Genomic DNA, 25,428 nt, shown 5'->3' with positions numbered 1-25,428 from the left:
CTGCAGTAAAAAATAATACACAAGTTACAAGAGGAAAAATATGACTTGTAATGAATATAAAATACAGCTAGGCCTACAACAGCGACACACTATCTCAGCAACTGAAATGGTGTCTGACTTCGCTTTTATTTCCATAGATACACTTTGTATCCTACCTTGTTTGACACCTCAAGTAATATAGGTTTTTGTTCCACAAAAACATATTGCTAAAGAGCAACACTAGACTCATGATACTACCTAACTCATACAACATTTGGTTTAAAGCAGAGTAAAAGAAATACAATTTCAAGTTCTCTTTACATGCAATTGATATTGGGGCTTTTTGATTTGGGTTTTCTTTGTTCCTTTTCAAGTTATGTTATCTTCAAATATTTACACACAGAAGGACATCATCTTGATCCTCTGACTGAACACCATGGAGATCCAGTCACTCGTTTCACTAATGTCCCGTGGTAGACAAAGAACACTTATCACTAACAGTACAGTTGGGGTAGGGGGCAGGTCAATGCAAACTAAAATGTAATCTCTAATGCCTGAATTTGCAAATTTACCAGAGATAGAGGGAATACTTAATCATTGGATGATACACAGTTTCAATAGCATCTGTGTCATGTTAATAACACTTACAGCAGGCTTCTGTACAGTACGTGATACATAGTATTATTACACTCTAAGACTCTGTTACGCTCAGTGTAGTCCAATAACATTCATAGTTGGCTCCCCTAGAAAACAGTACAAATCGAGGGAAAGTCATTTGTATCCAAAGCATTGGTGAACAAATATTATGGATATCATTAGCATAGAAACTCTTGATAAGGTTTTTATGCTCTGATATCTAATCCTGGCAACACTACACTTAACTCCTTACTCTGTGGCATTAATGTAGGTATAGGTAACTAGCCTCCAATTACAAAAAAGCATATTTTTTTAACTAGGCAATTCAGTTTAGAACAAATTCTTATTTTACAATGACAGCCTACCACGACAAAACCCTCCCCTAAACCGGACAACGCATCGCCAATTGTTGGCGCCCTATGGGATTCCCGATCATGGCCGGTTGTGATACAGCCCAGGATCGAACCAGGGTCTGTAGTGATGCCTCTGTCACTGAGATGCAGTGCCTTAGACCACTGCACCACTCATGAGCCTTCAGAAAGAGTGCTGGGTAAAGACAGACATTTTTAATAAAAATAAAAAAGCATACGCACAAGGATTCAATGGTTTCTTTTTATATTGAGAGTTTAAGCCTGCCTTTTTTTGTTTCACAATGATAATATCAGTAAGACACCCAAGGGCCTGATGTCCAACGAATGCAAAAGCAAATGTCCAAAAATATAAAGCCCAGATTTTATCCAAGGCTTAAATCATTGAGTGTTACTTTTCTTAAAAAGACAACATCGGTGGTTTTACAATCTTTGCTGAAGATTGAAGTGAATCATTGTCCATCATTTAACACTCTTTTAGTAGAGGGAAATAAGTGTACTAAATGGTCAGACAGTACAGTCACCCATTCCAGGACTGGGGAGGAAGAGAACTACACAACTAGAATCTATATGCCCTAATTATCATCAGTCACATAACCCAAATTCTAACAGCGTAGATGGAAAAAAGCATTTGTCCAGGAGAGAATGAAATGTTGAAGTCAGAGAGGACTGGACAGCAGCTTGGAAAGCTGAGACTTAAAGCTTCATTATTGGACTTCCTTTGATTTTGGACTTCCCGGACAGTCAAAGAGAGTAGCAAACACATAACAGTATGTAGCATCTGCAGCATGCAATGGTCCATGAGTCTGTACTTGTTAATTCTCTATGTTCAAGAGTAAAGAGTGGGAGGTTCTTCAGCCAAACTGTCTGTACAAATATACTGTATGACTCACTGTCTAAACATAACTAGTCTTTTGGGACTGTGGGTGTCATGACAACTAGGTGACGATGATGCCAGCTGTTTTGTCTGTTATAGCGGCTCAGCGTCGCACCACTGTTCCACATGGTCAAGTTATATATATTTAGGATTCCAATTGTGAGTTTAAGCACAAGGTGTAAGGCAACCCCAGACATCCCAACCAATAGATCAAAGCAACCAAAATACAATGATACCTGTTGTTCATCTGTATGTGCAAAACGGGAAAATGCAATGCCAAGCAAAATGATATTATATTATCTTATGTGATTCATTTTGATTTGATTATCAACATAATGCAGTCTGTGGATCTGAGTTAAATTGAGGTGTGCATTTGGAGGAATTGCGCAACGCATGAGGTTGAGGACAAGACCTGGACAGGATTCCATGTTATAGACTGAAGGAAGGATTGCTGTTTGGCTTGGAGCCTTCCCCACTCACTCATGCCCCCTGTCTGTCGTGCTGGGTACAGCACACATGGTGGAGGGCTAGGTAGAGGATGATGAGATCAGGGTGGAGGGGGTGTGGTCCAGCCCCGTCCAGTCCCTGCCTCAGACCCCTGGTCTCTGTGTGGGTAGCGAGGGGAGACCTGCCCCCCTGGCTTTGCCCTCCTCCGGACCTCCTCTGGAGCATCAGGGACAGTCCTGGCCGTGGTCCTGACTCCTGCGTCGTCTCTTAATGGCCACTTGATGGTTCTCGTTCATCACTCCACTGTCCTCCCCCCTCCTCCTCTTCCCCTTCCCTGCCTGTTCGAGCACACAGATACAAAGGAGAGAGACTTGAGTAAAGAATGTTTATGGAAGTCATGTATAGATTTCTTCCATTGTGCTAAAATAAATAACTTGTCCTACATTTTGTTTTATAATATGAATTAGTATAATATAAATGTTTATGTTAATGAAGACACAACTTGATAATAGATTATGGAGTAAAAAGGATGCATCAGTGAGTGGTCCTTTGTAGCTCATTTGCTAGAGCATGGTTCTTGCCATGCCAGGATAGTGGGTTTGATCCCCAGGACCACTCATAGATAAAAAAATAACTATGCATGAGTCACTTGGATAAAAGTGTCTGCTAAATGGCATATATTACAATGAGAGAATTTGATAACAAAAGTTCAAATAAAGTTGCCACTCAATACTACCACTAGGTGTCAGCCTAGTACCAGTGAGCGTGAATCTCTAAACCATGAACGATGGACTACAATAGGTCAGCAGCACAGCAGAGATTATTGAAATAGATGTGTGATATCACATGTATCCACTTACTCAAACAGAACAGGGAACCAGGTCAGATTGTACAGATGATTACACATCCAGACAGCATCCCAAATGGCACCCTATTCCCCATATAGTGCACTACTTTTAACCAGGGCCTATAGGGCTCTGTTAAAAAGTAGTACACTATATAGGGAATAGGTTGCCATTTGGGATGGAACCCATCCAGACTGTGAAAGACGTTGACACAGACCTTGACGTCACGCTCAGCGAACTTCTGGAACATGTTGGCATAGATCTTCTTGTCCTTTTCGTGGTGTTCCCGGATATTGCGTTGACAGATGGATACTTGACCGCGTGCGGCCCGGTTGGAGGGGTTGACCTGCAGCACCAGTTTAAAGTCAGACATGGCCAGGCTGAACTCGTTACGGAAGAGACGAGCCTCCCCACGCCGGTACAGAGCCTTCTCATTCTTCTCATCCAGCTCTATCACCTGGGAGATACACACATAGATACTATATTTGTAACTATATTTGTAACATTAAGGTGTACCTACAGGGATTTATAAAGGGCTTTATAAGTTTATAAAGCTGTTTAAGTTAGTTTATAAAGCTGTTTAAAAAAAAGTTACAGAATGGTTGAAAATGTGTGATTGTTATTTTAATGCTTGCCAAACAGATTAATACGTGTATACAACCCCTGTGAGCCAGAGCAAAAAGCCATAGACAAACACAACTGTATGCTATTCCATGAACAGGTGTAAGCTGCATGCTCTTTGTGGCTTCAGTATGGTATACGTGTATATGTTTGTGGGGTTTCTCATGCATGGTGCCAGGTATGCAGTGAGAGTGTACCTTGTTGCAGTTCTCCACAACCAGTGCGTACTCTCTCAGCTTCAGGTAGCACATAGCCAGGTTGAGCTGGGCAGCCAGTAGGAAGTCCTGGAGCTTCTGCTGCTCCTCCTTGCCCACACCAAACTCCATCTCCAGCCACGACACAACGCGCTGGTACTGGACCACCGCCTGAAGATAACGCCCCGCCTACAACCAGGGACAACACATGGGCTAAGTTTAGCAGGTCTCTCATACAAAAGAGATTTTAGACAACATTTTCATAGTTCAAAAGCAATGTACAAAGTGCAAAAAAAACTGTGAACCTAATTATAATCTCACAATTGGGATTTTGAAGCTTTTCTTCAACAATGTGCAGTATGAGGTGTTGATTATTTAACTAGACTTTAGTAATCTGAGCAATATATAAAAAGTCACCTCTTCATAATGCACGTTGTTGAAGAACATTTTCTAATTAAATCACTCTTCCGGGTTATAATGAGGTTTATGGTAATTTTGACACTGTACAATCCTTTTGCACTACGAAAATGTCGCCATTTGTCAAAAAAATCGTTAAATAAATTAAAAATTCTGAAACAAAAAGAAAATGCAATTTTTCATGTCCTTGTGAACTTGTTTGCAGGGTTCAAGTTCTGCAAGTTCACAGGGTTTGGTTCAAGTTAATGAAATATTCATACACAGATGCATCCAATGGCCCTGAGAGTTTTGTCTATTTTCTGAAAGACAGAGATGGCCCACTATACCTTGAAATATTGTGTCCCTTTCTGTTTGGCTGCAGCAGACAATTTCAGTTTCTCCTTCTGATCCAACTCCCAGGATTCTTTGGCCTTGAAAAGAAAACATATTGTTATGTTTCAGACGAGGAGATTTGAGGATGACTTTCATTGAGATGATGCCTGTTTCTTCCCATTATTTTCTCCAGGGTCACTCTGCCATCATGCAATCAATATTTAACTGAGACCCTCATTGTCTAAACTCCACCAGCTCAAATAAAATCAATCTGTTAGTATCTTCCAGGGACACTAACAGGATACTTGAACACATTGTTGTTACCCTATCTAATCCAGCAAGTATAACTCACCTTCTGAAAGTTGTTTAGTGTCACTTCATACACCAGGTCTGAGTTTGGTCCAATCTTATACTGTGCTCTACCCTCTTTCCCAAAACCATACCTACAAAAAACAAGACAGAGAGTATTGTATGGCTGATTAGTCCTGACATACACCTGTTCCATGAAAGGCAAACATAAAGTCAAGATTTTAGTATAGTGATGCTTGTTTAAAGCAGCAATCAGCAGATGACAAAATAACAAAGCGTCCTCCCCGACCCTGTTTCGGTAAAAAGCTGAGTGATGGGGCTGGAGAAATGTAACCACTCTCAAATTCATAGATATGGATGCAAGGTCTTACCATCCATGATATCAAAATTATAGTTTTAACCATGTTTTGAGGCAATGTTTGTTTACAACAATTTGAGTTCTCTTGGGGTATGACAGTTGAACTAAGCTCATGAGGCATTTATAAGTTATATTCCTTAAGAATCAATCGGTATATATCAATCATTTATAAGTCCAGAAATGTATGTAGAAACTGCAGATTGACCCTTTAAAGTAACTTTTCCAGATTTCTATGAAATATTACCCATAATTAACTACAATATGAGTGAAATAGTTTTCCTTACAAAAAAATATTTTCTATGTTGCAATGGTGTGGGCATATACTAGTCATTCAAAATAATGAATGTGAGTAGACCACTGATTGGCTAGCTCTTCCTCCTCAGGATGATGACATCATCCTCTATGAGGAACTAGCAGACATTTTTCTGTTTGATATATAATTTGTGGTGGGGTTTTGGATGTTTTTTTTATATATATATATTTTTATCTGGCCGAAAAATACGGGTATAGGATGAGTCAACAACATTATTTGGGTATGAGCGTATCTACTTTGTGTTGCAACAGGGACACTTCGGCAATAGGTAGTGATGTAAGTTTGATACCGGAGTTTCGAGGTATGCGTCGAAATCGCTAACGCCTCGATCAGTGTCATTGCGCAAATGGTACTCAGCATCATCTGGATATGTGTGCAACAAAAATTCAACATTCACCTTCTGCTACCATTTCTGTCAGGCCGTCTACGCAGACAGTTTGACACATACGTTCAATAAATCCAACATATGCACCACACAGAACGCACTGCAACTGCCTCTGCAACACAATGCTGCAAGGCAAACGCAGTGTTCCTTTGGAAATGTATGTGCTTCTTGTGTACCAAAATGCAAAAATGCTATTGGTGTGATCGAGGCGAAAGCAGCAAAATTTGAAGCAGTGTGCCAATGCGTGTATCGATGACATCCGAAGCTTAGTCTGTTCATGTGATTGGCGAGATCCCACTTGATTTCGCAATGATTCCGGTGCTTTCTTTGATTCCAAGCTGCCTTCAAACACCGACCTCTACTGGATACAGTACTTACACATTTTGGATTTTGTATAAAAAGTTTCACCTGACCGGTAGCTTATGCCTTGATCACACCGACAGCATCATTGCATTTTGGTACACCAGAAGTACATACATTTCCAACGGAACACTGCGTTTGCCTTGCAGCATTGCGTTGCAGAGGCAGTTGCAGTGCGTTCTGTGTGGTGCATACATTGGATTTATTGAACGTATTTGTCAAACCGTATATGTTAACGGCTTGACAGAAATGGTAGCAGAAGGTGAATGTTGAACTTTGTTGCACACATATCCAGATGATACTGCCTACCATTTTGCCCCACAACACTGTTGGTGTGATCAAGGTGTTGGCGGGTCAAGTAGGGAACATTCAGGGATGTGAGGGTGAGGTCGAATCCTGATGAAGTCAAAATTGAAACCACACTTTCTGCACTGATGTTCAAATAATTGTATTTAGTTTTAATTGTAATTATATTTAGTATAGTATAAGCTTCTGTCTTAAGCATCCTAATTAAAGCCATAAATTCAGTTGTTTTATATATATGTATTAAACTTGAAGGCAAAAAAGTGAAGCATGATGTGAACCTAGATTTCCAACTTTAGGCTACTGATGCCAAAAACGTACTACTGCGCCACAGAGTTTTGATAAAACCAGTGGAGAGCGAAATAACCACACGCTGCTATTTACTGTTGACCAGCAGATGTCATTTTCTACATTTTAGTCGTTTCAGCAGACACTCTTATCCAGAGCGACTTACAGTAGTGAATGCATACATTTTTTTTTTCGTACTGGCCCCCCGTGGGAATCCGAACCCACAACCATGGTGTTGCAAACACCATGCTGGCGTTGCAAACACCATGCTCTAACAACTGAGCCACAGGGAAGACCTAATGTCACTAATGTGCATTGTGAACAAATAATGAAGCTACGAGTAATCAACCGTTTTTTGGAACAATTTGGTTAAAGTGCCGAAGCCTTCAGAAATCCTTGTTTTCCCATCACTAGCGATAAGGAGTAGAGTAGAGTAGAGTAGAGTAGAGTAGAGTAGAGTCATCACTAGCGATAGGGAGTAGAGTAGAGTAGAGTAGAGTAGAGTAGAGTCATCACTAGCGATAGGGAGTAGAGTAGAGTAGAGTAGAGTAGAGTAGAGTAGAGTCATCACTAGCAATAGGGAGTAGAGTAGAGTAGAGTAGAGTAGAGTAGAGTAGAGTAGAGTAGAGTAGAGTAGAGTAGAGTAGAGTAGAGTAGAGTAGAGTAGAGTAGAGTAGAGTAGAGGCTCTTACTTGGGTTTTAAGTAGAGCATGCAGCACTCTCCTTTCTGCATCTTCTCCATGGCCCTGTCTACACCCAGAGGAACACCCATGTCCTCTGACTCGCCCACCACGAAGTGCACATCCCTGGAGTCAAACAGGCGCCCTTCACAGCGACCCTCCAGGTGCACTGTGGGATACAGGAGGAAATTGGAAAATAAGATCATTTTTTTAATGGTAAATATTAATATTATTATATTTCACTTAATGGGAATGGACTGTTCAGATAGCATAATATAGTTTAGATTGTTCAACATGTTTAGTTTGAGTGTTCAAAATGTTTTTTTTTGTCTTGTTTGAGACTGTACAAAAATCTGTAAACATTTTGATCACAATCAATCTGATCACAGTCACGAGCTAGGTTTCCATCCAATTGGCGACAGATTTTCACGTGAATATCCTCAAAATCTGCATAAATACAATATGCGCATTTTTCCATCAGATATGCGTTTCCATCTAATTGACTTGTTGCGGATAAACGGTTGTCGGTGATGACCTAGTGCACATAAAAATAACTTTGGTGATTAAATTCCCATGTACTGAATAAAAAACAGTGTGGGTAGGCTAGCCCACATGATGACGTTATTATGGACAACATAGGGAGATTCTTTTTATTTGTCAAACAGCAGCCAAGCCTCGATCATCATGTCACCAGAATAAGACCCTCAATATTTATTGTGTAGGAGCCTCTATTGGAAAGGAGCATCAAGCTTATCACCATGCACTTTCACCACCCTGTGAAGTTCATCACAACTTATTTCATCTGTAGCCTAATAAATTAAACTCTATGCTTTCCCGAGTTGTAGCGAGAGGACCACATAGCATATCATTGCTTGACTCCAAGTTTACTTTGTGATATGATGGTTATAATAATACCCCCATTTCTCGCATAATGTATTTTACCGACACAAAAAGAGCTCACTTTGTCTAGGGTCATTTGTTTTGTTGACATTTGGAACGTTTTTTGCTGTTTCAATCAGGCTTGTCGTAAAAAAAATGATCCAACATGCACTTTACTCAAATAAAAAGGTTGGATGGAAACCTGGTTAATGTGAGACAAAGCCTTTGTACCAAAATCAATTAACATATTGATCACCAAGATCACCAAGATCACAGTCAATTAGATCACAGTGAATGTGATAGAGAGAGAGCATGTCCACCTTACCGTGGACTGTTGATCCGTCGTTGGGGTTATTATAGCCCTCCCCTTTGATCTTTATCCTCCTTGTGATGCCGCCGTCGTCCGTCAGCACCTCCCCTTGGAAGCTCAGCAGCTCCACCTACAGGAAGTGAAGAAACACGTAAGGTCAGAATAAAACGTCACGTCACATTCATGTGTTGCCATAGCAACACCAGCAGCAGTGGCACACTTTTACACAATGGTAACAGAAAGATTCCATAATGATGAAAATGATGACAGAGACAGTGTTATGTGTTCTGTTCACAATGCCGAGAGAGAATCTAGAACAATGCACAGTCAGAATATAAAGGGGGAAACTGTTACGTGCAGAGGAAGGCCTATATACCATCATCCTCTTGGTAACCACTAAGCTTTACCTACCTCAAACTGTAACATGGCGTTGGGAGGTATTTTGGGCGGGCATCCAGCTGACCCATAGGCATAGGCTGGTTTACAGAGGAGCATGCACACCTCTCCTCTCTGCATAGAGGACACACCAATATCCAAGCCCTTAATCACCTGACCTGTGGAGTGATACAAAATTAGAGACATGGTAAACAGATGTAGGCTACAGTGACATATGGGCGATACATACGGCGGATGAGTTAGATGAGTTCTTTTTTCCATACATACAGATGTCAAAAATGTAAGTATAATATAGAAGCTATATGTACAATATGTACATCTGTATGTCCTGATGACAGTCCTTCTTGAGCTGAAAAGGTATCTTAGAAACGAGTACCGCAGTAAGAGGCAGTCTCAGACTCGGACATACCCTTTCCCAGACTGAAGGTGAAGGGTTTTTTGCGTTCCATACTGGAGTCAAACTTCTTCCCATTGATTAGTTTGCCAGTGTAGTGTACTGCTACCTTGTCCCCGATCATGGGTCTGTCCCCATCCTCTCCCTGGTTTTTCACCACCTGTATAAAGAACAAATGTCACCCCTGAGATAATCTCAACTCAGCATGCTAGTACTTGTTTCTCTAGCTAGACAGTGATGATGGTTTCTTCGTATCACATATTTCTTTTTCATGTACCCCTATTATTATTTTTCATCCTAACAGGTAGGCATTTCTTGCAGTGCTCTGTTTTAGAGGTAACACTGAGGATGTGCTCAATACAAAGGAACACTCTTGATTCTGGTGGCAGAATTATGAAGGATGCGTTTCTCTGAAGTCTCTCTGATTACTGTGACAGGGAAGACTTTGTGTGTGTGCTTCATGTAATAAGTTGAGCTGCACTCCTGTATGCAGCTTGGTCTCATAGACTAGACGTAACATAGTAAAAGTACATCTGAAACACTCAAATTAGTAGGATATGTTACGTTTGGTATGGTTACAGGCAAAAACGAAAGGAGGTGGTTGGTTGGGGTGGATGAGAAGGTGTATAATGGTGAACGTCTAGCAACCCAAAGGTTGCGTGTTGGAATCTCATCACGGACAACTTTAGCATTTTAACTAATTAGCAACTTTTCAACTACTAGCATGATAACTAACCCTTCCCCTAACCCTAACCTTAATCCTAACCCTTAATCCTAACCCTTAACCCTAACCCCTAGCCTAGCCATCTTAGCCAGCTAAATAACGTTAGTGTTAGCCACCTAACCACCTAGCATTAGCTACAACAAATTGGAATTCAAAACATATCATACGTTTTTGAAAATTGATAACATATTGTACGTTTTGCAAATTCGTAACATATAGTATGTTTTGCAAATTCGTAACATATCATAAGAAATGGATAATGCACATCCACGAATTAATACATACCATATGAAATGTAACATATACTAAAGGGAGTGTCTCGGTTTACATACAGAATAAAACAAAATGCTCTGAGACCAGGTTGCTGTATGTCAAGACAGAGTTTGTCCCTTACAGAGGAGGTTGGGAATGAGGTTGAAGCCTACCTTGAGAACTCCCTCATCTTTGCTAGGAGTGACGTCGATACCCTTGGCAGCAAAGACCACAACAGGAGACTGGTCATCCATGGACTGGTCCTTATCTGTGGTCATATCTGCACCTGTGCATGCCACTCTAAACCTGCACAAAAGAGTCACACACACATTGTTTATAACTGGGATGCGCACAAACGTAATAACAGACTCACAAAACTCCACCAACACACAAAGCCCCCCTTAAGAAAGGCCTTCCAGAACCACCTGAATGTCAATTAAACTGTAATCAATTATACGCATATGCTTTAAGTAGGTAAATGTGTTAGCTATGCTATATCGCTGACATTCTGTGAGTCAGGGAATTACGTTTCTAACATCTCAACTCTGTTTCTTCTTCATTCTGATAAAATGCATGAGCTGACGCAGTGTATGTAGAGGTGCTGACTAACGGAGAGTAAACTCTGTGCCGTTACTTATTTTGAGACTTGCAGCACAGTACATTATTGGGAGACGGTTGAAGAGCCAAACAAGCTTTCTGATGATGAGCTACAGAAATAATATCCTCATATGCCTCAATGGCCAACCTTCTCCCAGCCCACAGTACATTATGCTAACTCTGGGAATTTGCTACAGTCATACCATCATACTAATGTCAAGACTCCAGTAAACACGCTGGTTCATAGCAGTATACTACGCCCACATTCACTTTTGACGATGTCGAAGGTTTCAATTCAACCAAAACCGCAATGTGGTAACCTACTTGCGCAGTAGCTTGTTTTTCCCATGGTCAAATAAAAAAAAGTGTTTCTTCTTCATTCTGAAAAAAACTGGACCGTGAAATATGAGATCTGGTGGAACAATAGTGCTGTCACTCTTTGTGAGACATCCTGCACCACCGCTGTTGGGTACTGATGAAGAGCTTTCTGGTGATGAGCACATTATAATATTATCCTGATGTCTTTCTATAGCAGCCTTTATCTCGCAAACCACAGTACATCATTTAAACACATTTTAATTCATACCATAATACTAGTGTCATGTGTGCAGTGGATGTAGGTCTGACCTAACTAAGTGTAATACAAACTTCTCACATTTAATGACTGAAAATGCCACGCACGATGTGTCACAAACACGGTGGCTTTTTGCTCTAGGACGCCCGCAGGCCCCACAAGACTCTTCTGAAGGTCCACGGTACCAGTTAAAACATTTTTATGAAAGTATACAGTACCAGTCAAAAGTTTGGACACACCTACTCATTCAAAGGTTTTTCTTTATTGTTACTATTTTCTACATTGTAAAACTATGAAATAACACATATAGAATCACGTAGTAACCAAAAAAGTGTTAAACAAATTCAAATATATCTCATATTTTACGATTCTTCAAAGTAGCCACCCTTTGCCTTGATGACAGCTTTGCACACTCTTGGCATTCTTCTTGGCATTCTCTCAACCCCCATCCTCCCCGTTCCAGAACAACAAGTGTATGTGGACAAAAGGCAGTAGTTTGTAAATAAAGTCACCTGGATCTGTTCATGTTACGCACCTCCTCTGAAAGCAATGTCCAAGTTCCAAATTACAACAAATATTTAATGAGTGGGTGACAATTTGCATGACAACCAACTAAGAATTTGTTGAAAAGCCAGTAGCAATCTTAATGAATATTCTGTTACCATCACCTGTTGCATCTTTTCACAAGTTAAGATAAGATAAAAACATAATTGATCCCCTCCGGGCAATGAGTCACAATCAGGGTTAAAGTCATCATCGTTCAACAACCCCAGACTTGAGATCCACCCGCCATGACGCTATGTGTCTGCTATCTAAAGAACGGTGAGGTATTAAAAGTGTGTTATAGAAATCTCAGGTCCTCCACATGCTGTCTTGCTGTCATATTTGCTATTTTAACCTTTACTGTGTCAATGTTGATTTTGGAATGTCTTTATCTGTTTTTAGCTTTAGCCTGGCTGTGAACTATGGACTAACTTTTAAGATATAACGTTGACGCTATTAAGCTTCAGTGTTTTCTGTGACATTGGGTATTATGCCCTATTGACCCATTTTAAATCAATTCTAAATACATGATTTATTTAATACAATTATCGAGTCATTGATTATTGAATAATCTGTATTGACATATTATGACATTTTATGGGATAGACAACAATCTTATGTTGAATAAAATTGTCAAAATGTAAAAACTATGAAGGGATCTAATATCAGATGGTGTAGGGTATTTCAAACAAGGCAGAAACATTTTCTTAAAAATGTCTTAAATTGAAGCGGACTGAGGAATACGATGAAACAAGCGCAGCAGAATTACTGTAACACTTATTTCTGTACAGTTTGTAATGTCATTTCACCATACCTCAGAAAACAAAACAAAAAATAACAAAACATGATGCTAGCCCAACACTTATCTAAAATATCTAACAGCTAATTGAACAACTTGCACCATACTGTTAAACAAACGTGAAACAGATTTAAACCATCAACATAACCTTGATGCTTAGCTAATTCATTCATTAAACTTTTTTGCTGTTGACTTCTCTTGCTCAATGAATACAAACAGCCCATTGTAAGCTAACAAATCAAACATCCCAAGTGGACTTTGAGTCTTTCAATTTTATTACAGCATGCCATGACACCCACCATCTCAGATTGTTCTGAAGTTGTTTCTGTAGTTAGAAACAGGTAAGCTTGGCATTCTTAAAACATTATCTTCTTGAAATTACATTTTATATCTGAGAAATTAAGCTAATTGATTGCACCCAAATTTCCCATTTTAATTCAAAGGATTCAGATAATATTCAATAAATACAGTACCTATCATCCCAAACCTCTTCCTACCAATAAGTAAAGGCGTCCACATTCATCCCAGCCGAAACAGTTTGGAAGAGTTTGTGCATATATTATGATGACATTTTGTGACGTTTTGTTCGTTTTGGACTTCGGTGAGAGTTTTTTGGGCAGTTCGGGCACACAACATTTTTTCAGGAGGCAAGCCAAAGTTCGGAGCCAAAGTCACGCCTCTTTGTCGGTGATTGGTGAACAGTAGGGATTCTCAATAATGCCTTTGTTGTCAATTTTTTTCATTGAGAAATACTGCACCAAACATCTTAGATAGATGTAAAATTGCACGACTAAGATCTCCCCGGCAAAAAGATCAAAATGAATGACAGATTTCTTGAGTTATCTTAGATGAATTCTGACTATTTTGAGGAAGTGTATACTGGCTACGCCCACTCAAAATGGACAAACAGTACTATTGCCGTTTTTCTCATTTTTCAAGCGAAGGTCTTTTAAGGGAGTATGCAAGCACACTTGTTCAGTTCGGCTAGACGAGTTCGGCTAGGCGCCAGCCATACTGAAGCATGCTGACGCCTTAAGACATAAGGAGTCCCCAAAAATGGTCAAAAACCCACCACTATTTCGCTGGTCTCTTTTGTTTGGCTCATGATGAAAATACATTTTGTGTGTCATCCTCACAAATCAAGCCAGTCCTCCATGAAAGCAAATCAGTCTGTCCTTCTTTTACGCTTAATCTTTATCCAGGAAACGGGCCCTTTGTCAGTGGTTTATTCCCTTCATAAAAGGTCTGTATTAGTTACTGTTAGACCATTCCTGGTGAACAAGCAAACCATTAGGCTTCAGTTTCAGTGTTATGGTCTCTAATGGTCTTCAATGGTAAAAGTCCCAAACACACAATGTATACTGTTTTGCAATTGTAATGGTATTGGGTTGCATTGAGTTTAATGGTAAATATCATTTTCACAATACATATAAATCTGTTTCCTGATAATTTTATTGAAAACATGACAGCCATGCAATTCATTATTTGATTAGGGTTGTCACAACATTTTAGTCCCTAGCCCATTTCTACATCAAAGGTTTGGGCTTGTAGGAAAAGTCTTCATATAAGAATTGCATAGGGATAGCCCTCTCAGAGAGCGGCCACTTGTTGGACTATTCACGGAGAGTTGGGTTGAAGCTAATATAAGGACTCACTGAATTGCTTTCATGGAGGACTGGCTTGAATTGTGAAGATGACCACACAATTCATTTTCATAATGAGCTAAATCTATTGGTTTTCTACCCAAAGTTGCAAAGGAAATTGTGTGTAAACACAAGAGACCAACAACATGGATAAAAAAGTGTGGCTGTATAGCCAGAATAGTAGCTTCTAGTGGTCAAAACCTGGTACTTTCACACTATATTTATTGAATATTATCTGAATATTATCTGTCCAACTTGGGTGCAATCAATTAGCTTAATTTCTCAGTTCAAATTATATTTCAACAAAATAATGTTTCAGGAATGCCAATTGTATCTGTTACTAACTACATAAACGATTTCAGAACATTCTGAAATGGTGGGTGTCGAAGTCCTCTTTCTTGTGCTTTTTGAGGTGGAACAACCCCTTTGTCATATAGGCTATAACAGTACATAATTGGCTGACTATGAGTGGCCCTCCACAGACATCCACAGTGAAGTCACACACACAGCTGATACCAATTCTCTCCCTACACTTTCCCCTTGGCCCTAACCAATTATGTATTTAAACCCTGGATTGCTGATGCAATGTATTGGCAAAAGAGAGTCTTTGAAGCCACTGGTCGGCCATTTTGGCACTCCCCAGAAGAAGTAGTCCTCCATAGGAATGAATGGAATTCTACAGTACTTAAATTCAATGTTTTAGGGACAAAATTACATGTATTTAAGTGTAGTGGGGACAGTAACATTAGTACTTTCAAAAAAGTATACTTTAAAGTGGCAATCAACAGTAAAAACAATAACAAAACACCCTCCCCAAAAAGCTGAGGGACGGGGCTGAAGAAATGTAACCACTCTCAAATTCATAGACAGAGCTATGGATGCAAGGTCTGACTATCCATGAAATTAAAATGTTAGTTTTAACCATATTTTGAGGCTATATAGTGTTTGTTTACATTTACTTTGCTTACATTGAAGTCAAATAATTATATGTTGGTTTCCCATGGGGTTTGACAGTTGAAAAAAGCTCATGGGGCATTTCTTAGCTATATTTTTCAAGAATCAATGAATTTAGTATAATGCCTTCCTTTACTTTTTCCACATTATGTTGTGTTACAGCCTGAATTAAAAATGTATTTAATTGAGATTTTGTGTTTCACAACACCCCATAATGTCAAAGTGGAATTTTGTTTGTAGAACATTTTTGAAATTAGTAAAAAATGAAAAGCTGAAATGTCTTGAGTTGTGCGTCGATTGGTGAGAGAAAAAAATCTATTTAATCAATTTTGAAATAAGGCTGTAAATAAACAAAATTTGGAATAAGTCAAGGTGTATGTATACTTTCTGAAGGCACTGTAACTTCCTCTTTAAGGAAAAATGTTTTTATATATATATATATATATATATATATCGGTGTTCTCCCGCACATTGGCTAACCGGGCTATCTGCATTGTGTCCCACCCACCACCCGCCAACCCCTCTTTTACGCTACTGCTACTCTCTGTTCATCATATATGCATAGTCACTTTAACCATATCTACATGTACATACTACCTCAATCAGCCTGACTAACCGGTGTCTGTATGTAGCCTCGCTACTTTTATAGCCTCGCTACTGTATATAGCCTGTCTTTTTACTGTTGTTTTATTTCTTTACCTACCTATTGTTCACCTAATACCTTTTTTGCAATATTGGTTAGAGCCTGTTTGTAAGCATTTCACTGTAAGGTGTTGTATTTGGCGCACGTGACAAATAAACTTTGATTTGATATATATATGCTTAATTTATATAATCTAATTAAAAGTATGCATGAAGGTGTATGTAATAGAATAAACGTGGCAAGTGTAGACGATAATAAATGCTTTTCTATAGCTTCCAAAATATTTTTTACAATGGTGGGTGAGTGCCAAGATGGAGGCACGGTGGCTTCAAAACAGCGCCCCCTGTCAGTCATAGTGTATATATAAACCTTTGGCTCAATCCTTCAATATTTGTAGATGGAGCAGCTGACACAATTGATCTGTTGGCCCCCTAGATACCAAGTGACCTGCTTCACAGCTGGTCTAGACAATCCATGCCAAACATGATAAACTAAATTAATTGGCTTACTATTAATCATTGTGCTCAGTCTTCCCTCCTTACATCTCTTCCACCACTCTACCCCTCCCTGATACATCTCTGCGTCTTTGTTAACCCCTTGCTCTCACATTTCACGTTTTGTTCAGCTTCATCTCTTCCTCTTTCTGATGGAGAGTACCTAACTGTGTACTGGTGCTATTGTTCATAATGTACAGAAGTGCCTGTGGGCGCGCAAACACAAACACTTTATCGCTCTCATACACACACACATACTCTCTCACTCCATCTCTCTCATACAACCACATAAACTCTCTCACTCCATCTCTCTCATACACCCACACATACTCTCTCACTCTATCTCTCTCATACACACACACATACTCTCTCATACACACACATATTCACTCTCTCTCGCTCACACACACACACACACGCACGCACGCACACACACACACACACACATCACACAAACAGATTTGATGCTTCATTTAGGTCTACAGTGCATTCAGAAAGTATTCAGACCCCTTCCCTTTTTCCACATTTTGTTACATTACAGCCTAATTCTAAAATGGATTCAATAAAATAAAAATCCTCATCAATCTGCACACAATACCTCACAATGACAAAGTAAAAACAGGTTTTTAGACATTTTTGCAAATGTATTAAAAATAAAAAACAGGAATGCCTAATTTACATAAGAATTTAGACCCTTTCCTAAGAAATTCTAAATTGAGCAAGGTACATCCTGTTTCCCATAGATCGTCCTTGAGATGTTTATACAACTTGAATGGAGTCCACCTGTGGTAAATAAAATTTGATGGCCATGATTTGGAAAGGCACACACCTGTCTATATAAGGTCCCACCGTTGACAGGGCATGTCAGAGCAAAAACCAAGCCATGAGCTCGAAGGAATTGTCCGTAGAGCTACAAGACAGGATTGTGTCGAGGCACAGATCTGGGGAAGGGTAGCAAAACATCTCTACAGCATTGAAGGTCCCCAAGAATGCAGTGGCCTCCATCATTGTTAAATGGAAGAAGTGTGGAACCACCAAGACTCTTCCTAGAGCTGGCCACCAGGCCAAACTGAGAAATCTGGGGAGCAGGGCCTTGGTCAGGGAAGTAACCAAGAACTCGATGGTCACTCTGACAGAGCTCCAGAGTTCCTCTGTGGAGATGGGAGAACCTTCCAGAAGGACAACCATCTCTGCAGCACTCCACCAATCAGGCCTTTATGGTAGAGTGGCCAGATGGAAGCCACTCCTCAGTAAAAGGCACATGACAGCCCTCTAGGTTGCCAAAAGGCACCTAAAGGACTCTCAGACCATGAGAAACAAGATTCTCTGGTCTGATGAAACCGATATTGAAGTCTTTGGCCTGAATGCCATGTGTCACGTCTGGAGGAAACCTGGCACTATCCCTACAGTGAAGCATGGTGGTGGCAGCATCATCATGTTATGTGGATGTTTTTCAGTGGAGACTAGTCAGAATTGAGAGAAAGATGAACAGAGAAAAGCACAGAGATATACTGCTCCACAGCGCTCAGGACCTCAGACTGGGGCGAAGGTTCACCTTCCAACAGGACAACAACCCTAAGCACACAGCCAAGACAATGCAGGAGTTGCTTCGGGAAAAGTCTCTGAATGTCCTTGAGTGGCCCAGCCAAAGCCCTGACTTGAACCCGATCAAACATCTCTGGAGAGACCTGAAAATAGCTGTGCAGTGGCACTTCCCATCCAACCTGACAGAGCTTGAGAGGATCTGCAGAGAAGAATGGGAGAAACTCCCCAAATAAAGGTGTGCCAAGCTTGTAGTGCCATACCCAAGAAGAAACGAGGATGTAGTCGCTGACAAAAGTGCTTCAGCAAAGTACTGAGTAAAGGGTCTGAATACTTATGTAAATGTGATATTTCCATTTTTTATTTGTAATAAATTTGCAAACATCATTAAAGGGTATTGTGTGTAGATTGATGAGGGGGAAAACAATTTAATCCATTTTAGAATAAGGATATAAAGTAACAAAATGTGGAAAAAGTCAAGGGGTTGGAATACTTTCCGAATGGACTGTATGTAAGAATCTCGCATTTGTTCTCACATACGTCAAAATTATATAAGTAGTGTGTAATCCACTTGCCATTGTTAACGGAAACAGCAATAACCATAGTGTAACGCCTCTCGTTAGAAGGAGAAGTCGACCAAGGCGCAGCGTGGTAAGTGTTCATGATACTTTATTTCAAGAAACACTCAAACAAGAATAACCAAAAGCAACAAAACGAAAGCGAACAGTTCCGTCAGGCACAGACACTAAACAGAAAATAACATCCCACAAACACAGGTGGAAAACAGGCTGCCTAAGTATGATTCCCAATCAGAGACAACGATAGACAGCTGCCTCTGATTGGGAACCACACTCGGCCCAAAATAAAAGAAACAGAAAACATAGACTTTCCCACCCGAGTCACACCCTGACCTAACCAAACATAGAGAATAATAAGGATCTCTACGGTCAGGTCGTGACAGTACCCCCCCCAAAGGTGCGGACTCCGGCCGCAAACTTGAACCTATAGGGGAGTGTCCGGGTGGGCATCTCCTCTCGGTGGAGGCTCCGGTGCGGGACGCAGATCCCCCTCCGTTTGGGATTCCCCCCACTTTCATGGAACCGGACCGTGGATCATCGCCGGAGGCTCCAGACCCTGGATCATCACCGGAGGCTCCGGACCGGGGACCGTCGCCGCAGGCTCCGGACCGGGGACCATCGCTGCAGGCTCCGTGCCATGGATCGTCACTACAGGCTCCGTGCCATAGATCGTCACTTGAGGCTTCGTGCCCTGGATCATTACTGGAGGCTCCGGGCCATGGATCATCACTGGAGGCTTCGTGCCATGGATCATCACTGGAGGCTTCGGACCATGGATTATCACTGGAGGCTTCGTGCCATGGATCATCACTACAGGCTCCGGGCCATGGATCATCACTGGCGGCTTCGTGCCATGGATCATCACTGGAGGCTTCGTACGTGGAGCCGGAACCGGTCTCACTGGACTGGGGAGACACACTGGAGGCCGGGTGCGTGGAGCAGGCACAGGGCGTACCAGGCTGGAGAGACACACTGGAGACCAGGTGCGCGGAGCTGGCACAGGATATACTGGGCCGTGGAGGCACACTGGAGGTCTGGAGCGTAGGGCTGGCACAACCCGCCCTGGCTGGATGCTCACTTTAGCCCTGCAAGTGCGGGGCGCTGGCACAGGACGCACTGGGCTGTGAAGGCGCACTGGCGACACAGTGCGTAGAGCTGGCGCAGGATATCCTGGACCAAGGAGGCGTACTGGAGACCAGGAGCGCTGAGCCGGCACAACCCGTCCTGGCTGAATGCTCACTTTAGCCCGGCAAACGCGGGAAGTCGGCAACGAGCGCACCGGGCTGTGAATGCGCACTGGAGATATGGTGCGCATCACCGCATAACACGGTGCCTGACTGGTCACACGCTCCCCACGGTAAGCACGGGGAGTTGGCTCAGGTCTACACCCTGACTCCGCCAATCTCCCCGTGTGCACCCCCCCCAAAAAAAATGTGTAGGTGCCTCTTGGGCTTACGTCGCTGCCGTGCTAGTTCCTCGTATCATCGCCGTTCATCTCTTGCTGCCTCCATCTGCTCCCTTGAACGGCGATACACCCCAATCCGCGTCCAGAGTCCTGCTCCCCTCATGATCTCCTCCCATGTCCAACTATCCTGGCCACGCTGCTTGGTCCGTTTTTGGTGGGATGTTCTGTAACACTCGTCGTTGGTAGTAGAAGTGGACTTAGGCGCAGCGTGGTAAGTGTTCATGATACTTTATTTCTAGAAACACTCAAACAAGAACAACCAAAAGCAACAAAACGAAAGCGAACAGTTCCGTCAGGCACAGACATTAAACAGAAAATAACATCCCACAAACACAGGTGGAAAACAGGCTGCCTAAGTATGATTCCCAGTCAGAGACAACGATAAACAGCTGCCTCTGATTGGGAACCAAGTCCGCCCAAAAACAAAGAAACAGAAAACATAGACTTCCCCACCCGAGTCACACCCTGACCTAACCAAACATAGAGAATAATAAGGATCTCTACGGTCAGGGCGTGACACATAGTAATAAAGCTTAAAATGATCAGTCTTTTCTGGGACTGGGGCATTTCTTAATATGGAATGAACATCACTTCTAAGAAAAGTTGGAACGGAACATCATGTTCTGGGAGCTGTAACGTTATAGCTTTCACATTGACAGGGCCAAATGTATTAACACACACACACACACATACACACCAATAACATGTAAGAATAATGAGCTGATTTAATGATCTAGTAAAAAATAATTACAAATTAAACCTAAAATATGAGTGGCTCTGTGCGGGGGAATGCATGTATGCCTATGTGTGCCAGTGTGTCAGTCAGTCTGTCTGACTCTGTCTCTGTCCACCTCTGTGTCTGCCTCTGTCCATCTCTGTCTGTGTTCATTTGCGCAGTAGTGTGTATGCGTGTGTATGCGTGTGTCCATCTGGGGTGTGTGTGTGTCCGTCTATGTGTGTGTGTCTGTGTAGTGTGTTTGTAAGACTGTGTGTGTGTGTGTGTGTGTGTGTGTGTGTCTGCGCAGAGTGTGTGTGTGTGTGTGTGTAGAGTGTGTGGGGGGGGAACACGATGTTCCTTCTGTTCTGAGTTCCTGGCACAATCTGATGGTGTTCACCAATCTGAAACCTACTCAGTCAGAACACAGCATCTGCTTCAGATGGCAATACCCAAGTAGGCTACCCTCAACACAAATAGAGACTAACGCACATTACATCATTTTTTAATTGGGGAAATGCTGGGACTGACGCAGAAAAAATATATATATAATTCGTTTAAATTATTGCTGAAATGTCCAATCTGACTTTGGAGGGGGGAAAGTAAAAATTCTAAATATTAGAAGTACTCTGTAAAAAAATAAAAATAACACAGGCTATGGTACTCTAATAACTGAATGTATAATGTAACTGTTAGTAATTATGTACCACAGTATTTAATCCAATCACCAGTCATTCAGAATGCTTGTGCATGTGTCTTTAACTTCATCTTTATGATGAAGAAATGTAAGCCATCAGGGGATATAGAATTATCCATATAAGTTACAGCTGTGGTAGAGCCAGCAGCGCGTCTCTTAGTCAGAGGTAGCGTGGAACTCAGAGACCCTGTGGAGAAATGCAGGGACGGAACATAACAAAGCCGAGAACATTCAGTCCTGAGAGCTCCAGCAGCACAGTCACTTCACAGATACACATTGTGCCTCAAAGCACTTTATCACAAGTCAATGCTTCACGCTAATCCACATATAAAGAGCAGCGGTAGACAAACTGGACACACTGTCTGGCTGTCCTGGGTGACAAAGACTGACGTGGTTACAGAGTGGGATACTGTCTGAAAGAACAGGACATTGTCTACAAGAACAGGACATTTTCTGTCATTGTGGATATTGTCTAACATAGGCTAAGTAGACATTTTCGGTCCTGGGGTGAGGAACACTGTCTGCCATGGTTCAAAGAAGGAGTTATGTGAAAAATATTCATAAAATATTGGAGGACAAAGGAAGTTGACAAGAAAAAACATTTACTATTAAATCAAAATGAATTGGAAATATAGCCCTCATCAGGGTGTTCTACGGAAGTGCTTGGGTCTTTAGAAAGCCATTCCTGATGGTTTCAGTTGAATTTCTCTGATTTAATAGGACACAATAAGAAGAGTGTTGGTTTTAATTATACACACTTTTTTTGTGTCAACTTCCATTGTCCTCGAAGACTTGCTGAAATGTACACATTTCCAAGTTGATCTTTTATTAAGCACCTTGGTTGGAAAGAAAGCCAGGTAGCAGCAGAATACCCTTTCATCTAGAAGCAGGGAATGGGGTCTGATATGTAATGACATGGGCATTATATGACCCGAGGTAAGAGGTATCTGTGCTGCTAAGTCAATACTGTCTGGACTCGTTTCATTCAGGGCGATCGCTGGATGCCATTTCTTGGAAATGCTCTCTTTTTCTCTCTCAGACTCTCTCTCTCCAACACTCTCTCTCCGATTTATTTCCACAGGGTCACGTCGTCACATCTATCCGTACCGTACCACTCTTGGCCCCTTAATCATAGAGCGTCTAGGAGTAGAAGTGCTGATAAAGGATTAGTTTACCCTTAATAATGAATACAATTAAATGGACAGGTTGGTGGGACCTAATCCTAGATCAGTACTCATACTCCGAGACTTTATGAATATGGGCCAAGTCCTCCCTCTGACTGCCAGCTTTACCACCTTAAAATACTAAAGACGTGTACCCAATGCCATGTACTCTACCACAGAACCAACCTACCTGCCCCCACAACATTGGCAGATAGATAGGAAGGCTGAAATGCAGTAAACCATTATGTGGCCAAGCAGACCTTGGGAGGAAACCTTGGTCTGATAATACTGAGGGTACTGTATGTCCACGTAAACCCCCACACATAACAAGCCTTGAACATGTGCTGCAATAAATGCCTTGGTTGCCTTCCAACATGCAACCTGTAAATTATATACATGTATTGTGGTGCAAAGAAAATTACAGATACATGTATTTCTAACAGTGTTCTAGGTAATTTCTCTTCTGCTCAGTCTTCCAGTTAATAACTAGACTGAAACAAGAAATGTATAAAATCATGTTTGTTTTTTTCAAAGGAGAGTCACACCTATATGCTATGATTCATTCACTGCATCGCCACTGGTTCTGGAGATACATGTTGAGTAAATGTCACATAAACGTTAATTGCAATTTCTTAATTACCTGTAATAAGAAGACATGGGGCTACATTTTCATTTTAGGTCAATTTGATTTACCTTTAATGAAATTGAAAATATTAATTGAGAGTAAGACATTAGATACATTATTCACAGTGTGTGTGTGTGTGTGTGTGTGTGTGTGTGTGTGCGTGTGTGTGCGTGCGTGCGTGCGCGTGTGTGTGTGTGCGTGCGCTTCTTTGTGTTTCTGACTATGTGTGCATGTGTGTAAGAGAGAGAGCGAAAGAAAGAACCGAAAATTATAATGAGTTATCCTTTATAATAGCATTTGACTAAAACCTTCAATGGATGTAAATTCATTCCACTCTCATTAAAAACATTGACAAGTGATAAGTAGAGGAATAGAAGTGAGCATGATATCCACATGTATCTGGAAAATAAGCCTAGAACACAACTTAATAGAGCTGAACAATGATTCTAGATAAGACAAATAAGCTGAATCATAAGTATATAAAATGAAAACTTTTATGTATTTTATTATCTATTTATTCTGTGGCACCTTAAATGTCTAACCGGGTACAATTGGATACAATTTAACTCGATTCCTACTCGGTCATGCTGGTTAAAATATGCCCAATAAATCAAACCAATTACACTTTTTCGATAAAATAATAAGAAATAGGCTACAGCTGTAACTTACCTATTTATATTTTTTATTTTCTCTTCTTCTATTGCCCGTGTGCTATAACTTCAGCCGGTGTATCACTACACTGACTCTGCAACGCACGTAAGCACGGTGATTTCAAACCCGCCCTCTCATAACCAACCAGGGTACTTAATGTTCTGTCGGCAGTTTTTTACAGTCGAAACCCCCCGGCACTAGTGACGATCAACACGCGAGTTTGAGCCACATGGAGAAGAGAATTGAAATGACACTGTGAAGAAGGTGGAGGGAACTGGGGGTTGGAGGGGGGGGGTGGCATTTAGTGTACAAATTAAGGGCAGGTCTTGGAAAGTGGCCACAAAGTAACACAATGTTCCGGCTGTACTGTAGCTGCGCTCTGGTGAGGACACAGTGTTCTAGTAGACACCCTGACCCTTTAACCAGTTCTGTGCCGAGCGCCGCCGCAACTCGCGCAGCTCAGCGCAACTACCGGGAACAGTCTGTACAGCAGCAGTGTACTCATGGACTGTCCTCGATTACGAACGGAACATTTCACAGATTTCAGAATGGTTCCATGCTTTATTGGAGGACAGATAGGATAGGTGCGCCATCTGGATTGGAATAATTTCTCAAGCGCGCGACATTCTGGCTGCCGAGGTTATTATTGGGATGTGGAAAGAAATGTCGTTCAATTTGTTATGTAGGTTAAATTAAAAGTCAGTGAGTTAGATTTTTCCCTTAGAATAATATTTACATGATCATTTACACATCTCGATCACCATAACAACTAACAGGCTATTAGGAGTGTTGATTGCCAGCAACAATTAATTAGGTTAATCAAGCACATGAGACATTTTATATAAGCTTCAACAGATTGAAGAGTGATTTGGGAGGTTTCTTGCCTACAGTTGTTGTTTAACAAAGCAGAATCCAGTCACTGATTTAGGCCAAATAGAAGTGGCCTCTGTGCAGAACCATCTTTTTGAACTAATACAAATGAAATATACCAACATATAAATCATATGAACAATATTTAACGTTTTTAGTTTACCTTAGTGCTCTAATCATATAGTTATATATTTTTTCATTAACCTAGATAGACAGTTTTACCAAGTG

At 41.1% G+C, this 25,428-nt stretch overlaps 1 protein-coding gene across 1 annotated transcript; it reads right to left on the bottom strand.

Moving 5' to 3' along the window:
- Positions 1-1,162: 1,162 nt before the first annotated feature.
- LOC115208077 (peptidyl-prolyl cis-trans isomerase FKBP5) lies at positions 1,163-24,593 on the bottom strand. The gene is made up of 11 exons (XM_029775848.1): positions 24,349-24,593; positions 10,821-10,953; positions 9,687-9,831; positions 9,293-9,435; positions 8,897-9,011; positions 7,705-7,861; positions 5,049-5,139; positions 4,711-4,794; positions 3,971-4,156; positions 3,370-3,609; positions 1,163-2,645 (listed from the first exon to the last, which is right to left on the bottom strand). The coding sequence occupies exons 2-11, from the start codon at positions 10,923-10,925 to the stop codon at positions 2,532-2,534; spliced, it is 1,380 nt and encodes a 459-aa protein (XP_029631708.1). The 5' UTR covers positions 10,926-10,953; positions 24,349-24,593; the 3' UTR covers positions 1,163-2,531.
- Positions 24,594-25,428: the final 835 nt, after the last annotated feature.

Source organism: Salmo trutta, chromosome 14 (assembly GCF_901001165.1).
Source record: "Salmo trutta chromosome 14, fSalTru1.1, whole genome shotgun sequence".
NCBI classification, from domain to species: domain Eukaryota; kingdom Metazoa; phylum Chordata; class Actinopteri; order Salmoniformes; family Salmonidae; genus Salmo; species Salmo trutta.
This window is presented reverse-complemented; position numbering and strand designations above follow the sequence as displayed.

Bases quoted from the DNA above. Each gene is read 5' to 3' on its own strand.
- LOC115208077 (XM_029775848.1), bottom strand. From the start codon at position 10,925: ATGACCACAGATAAGGACCAGTCCATGGATGACCAGTCTCCTGTTGTG. The intron at 9,832-10,820 runs GTAGGCTTCAAC...TTCTTTATACAG, and splicing joins AAGATGAGGGAGTTCTCAAG to GTGGTGAAAAACCAGGGAGA. The intron at 4,795-5,048 runs GTGAGTTATACT...TTTCTTTTCAAG, and splicing joins CACTAAACAACTTTCAGAAG to GCCAAAGAATCCTGGGAGTT.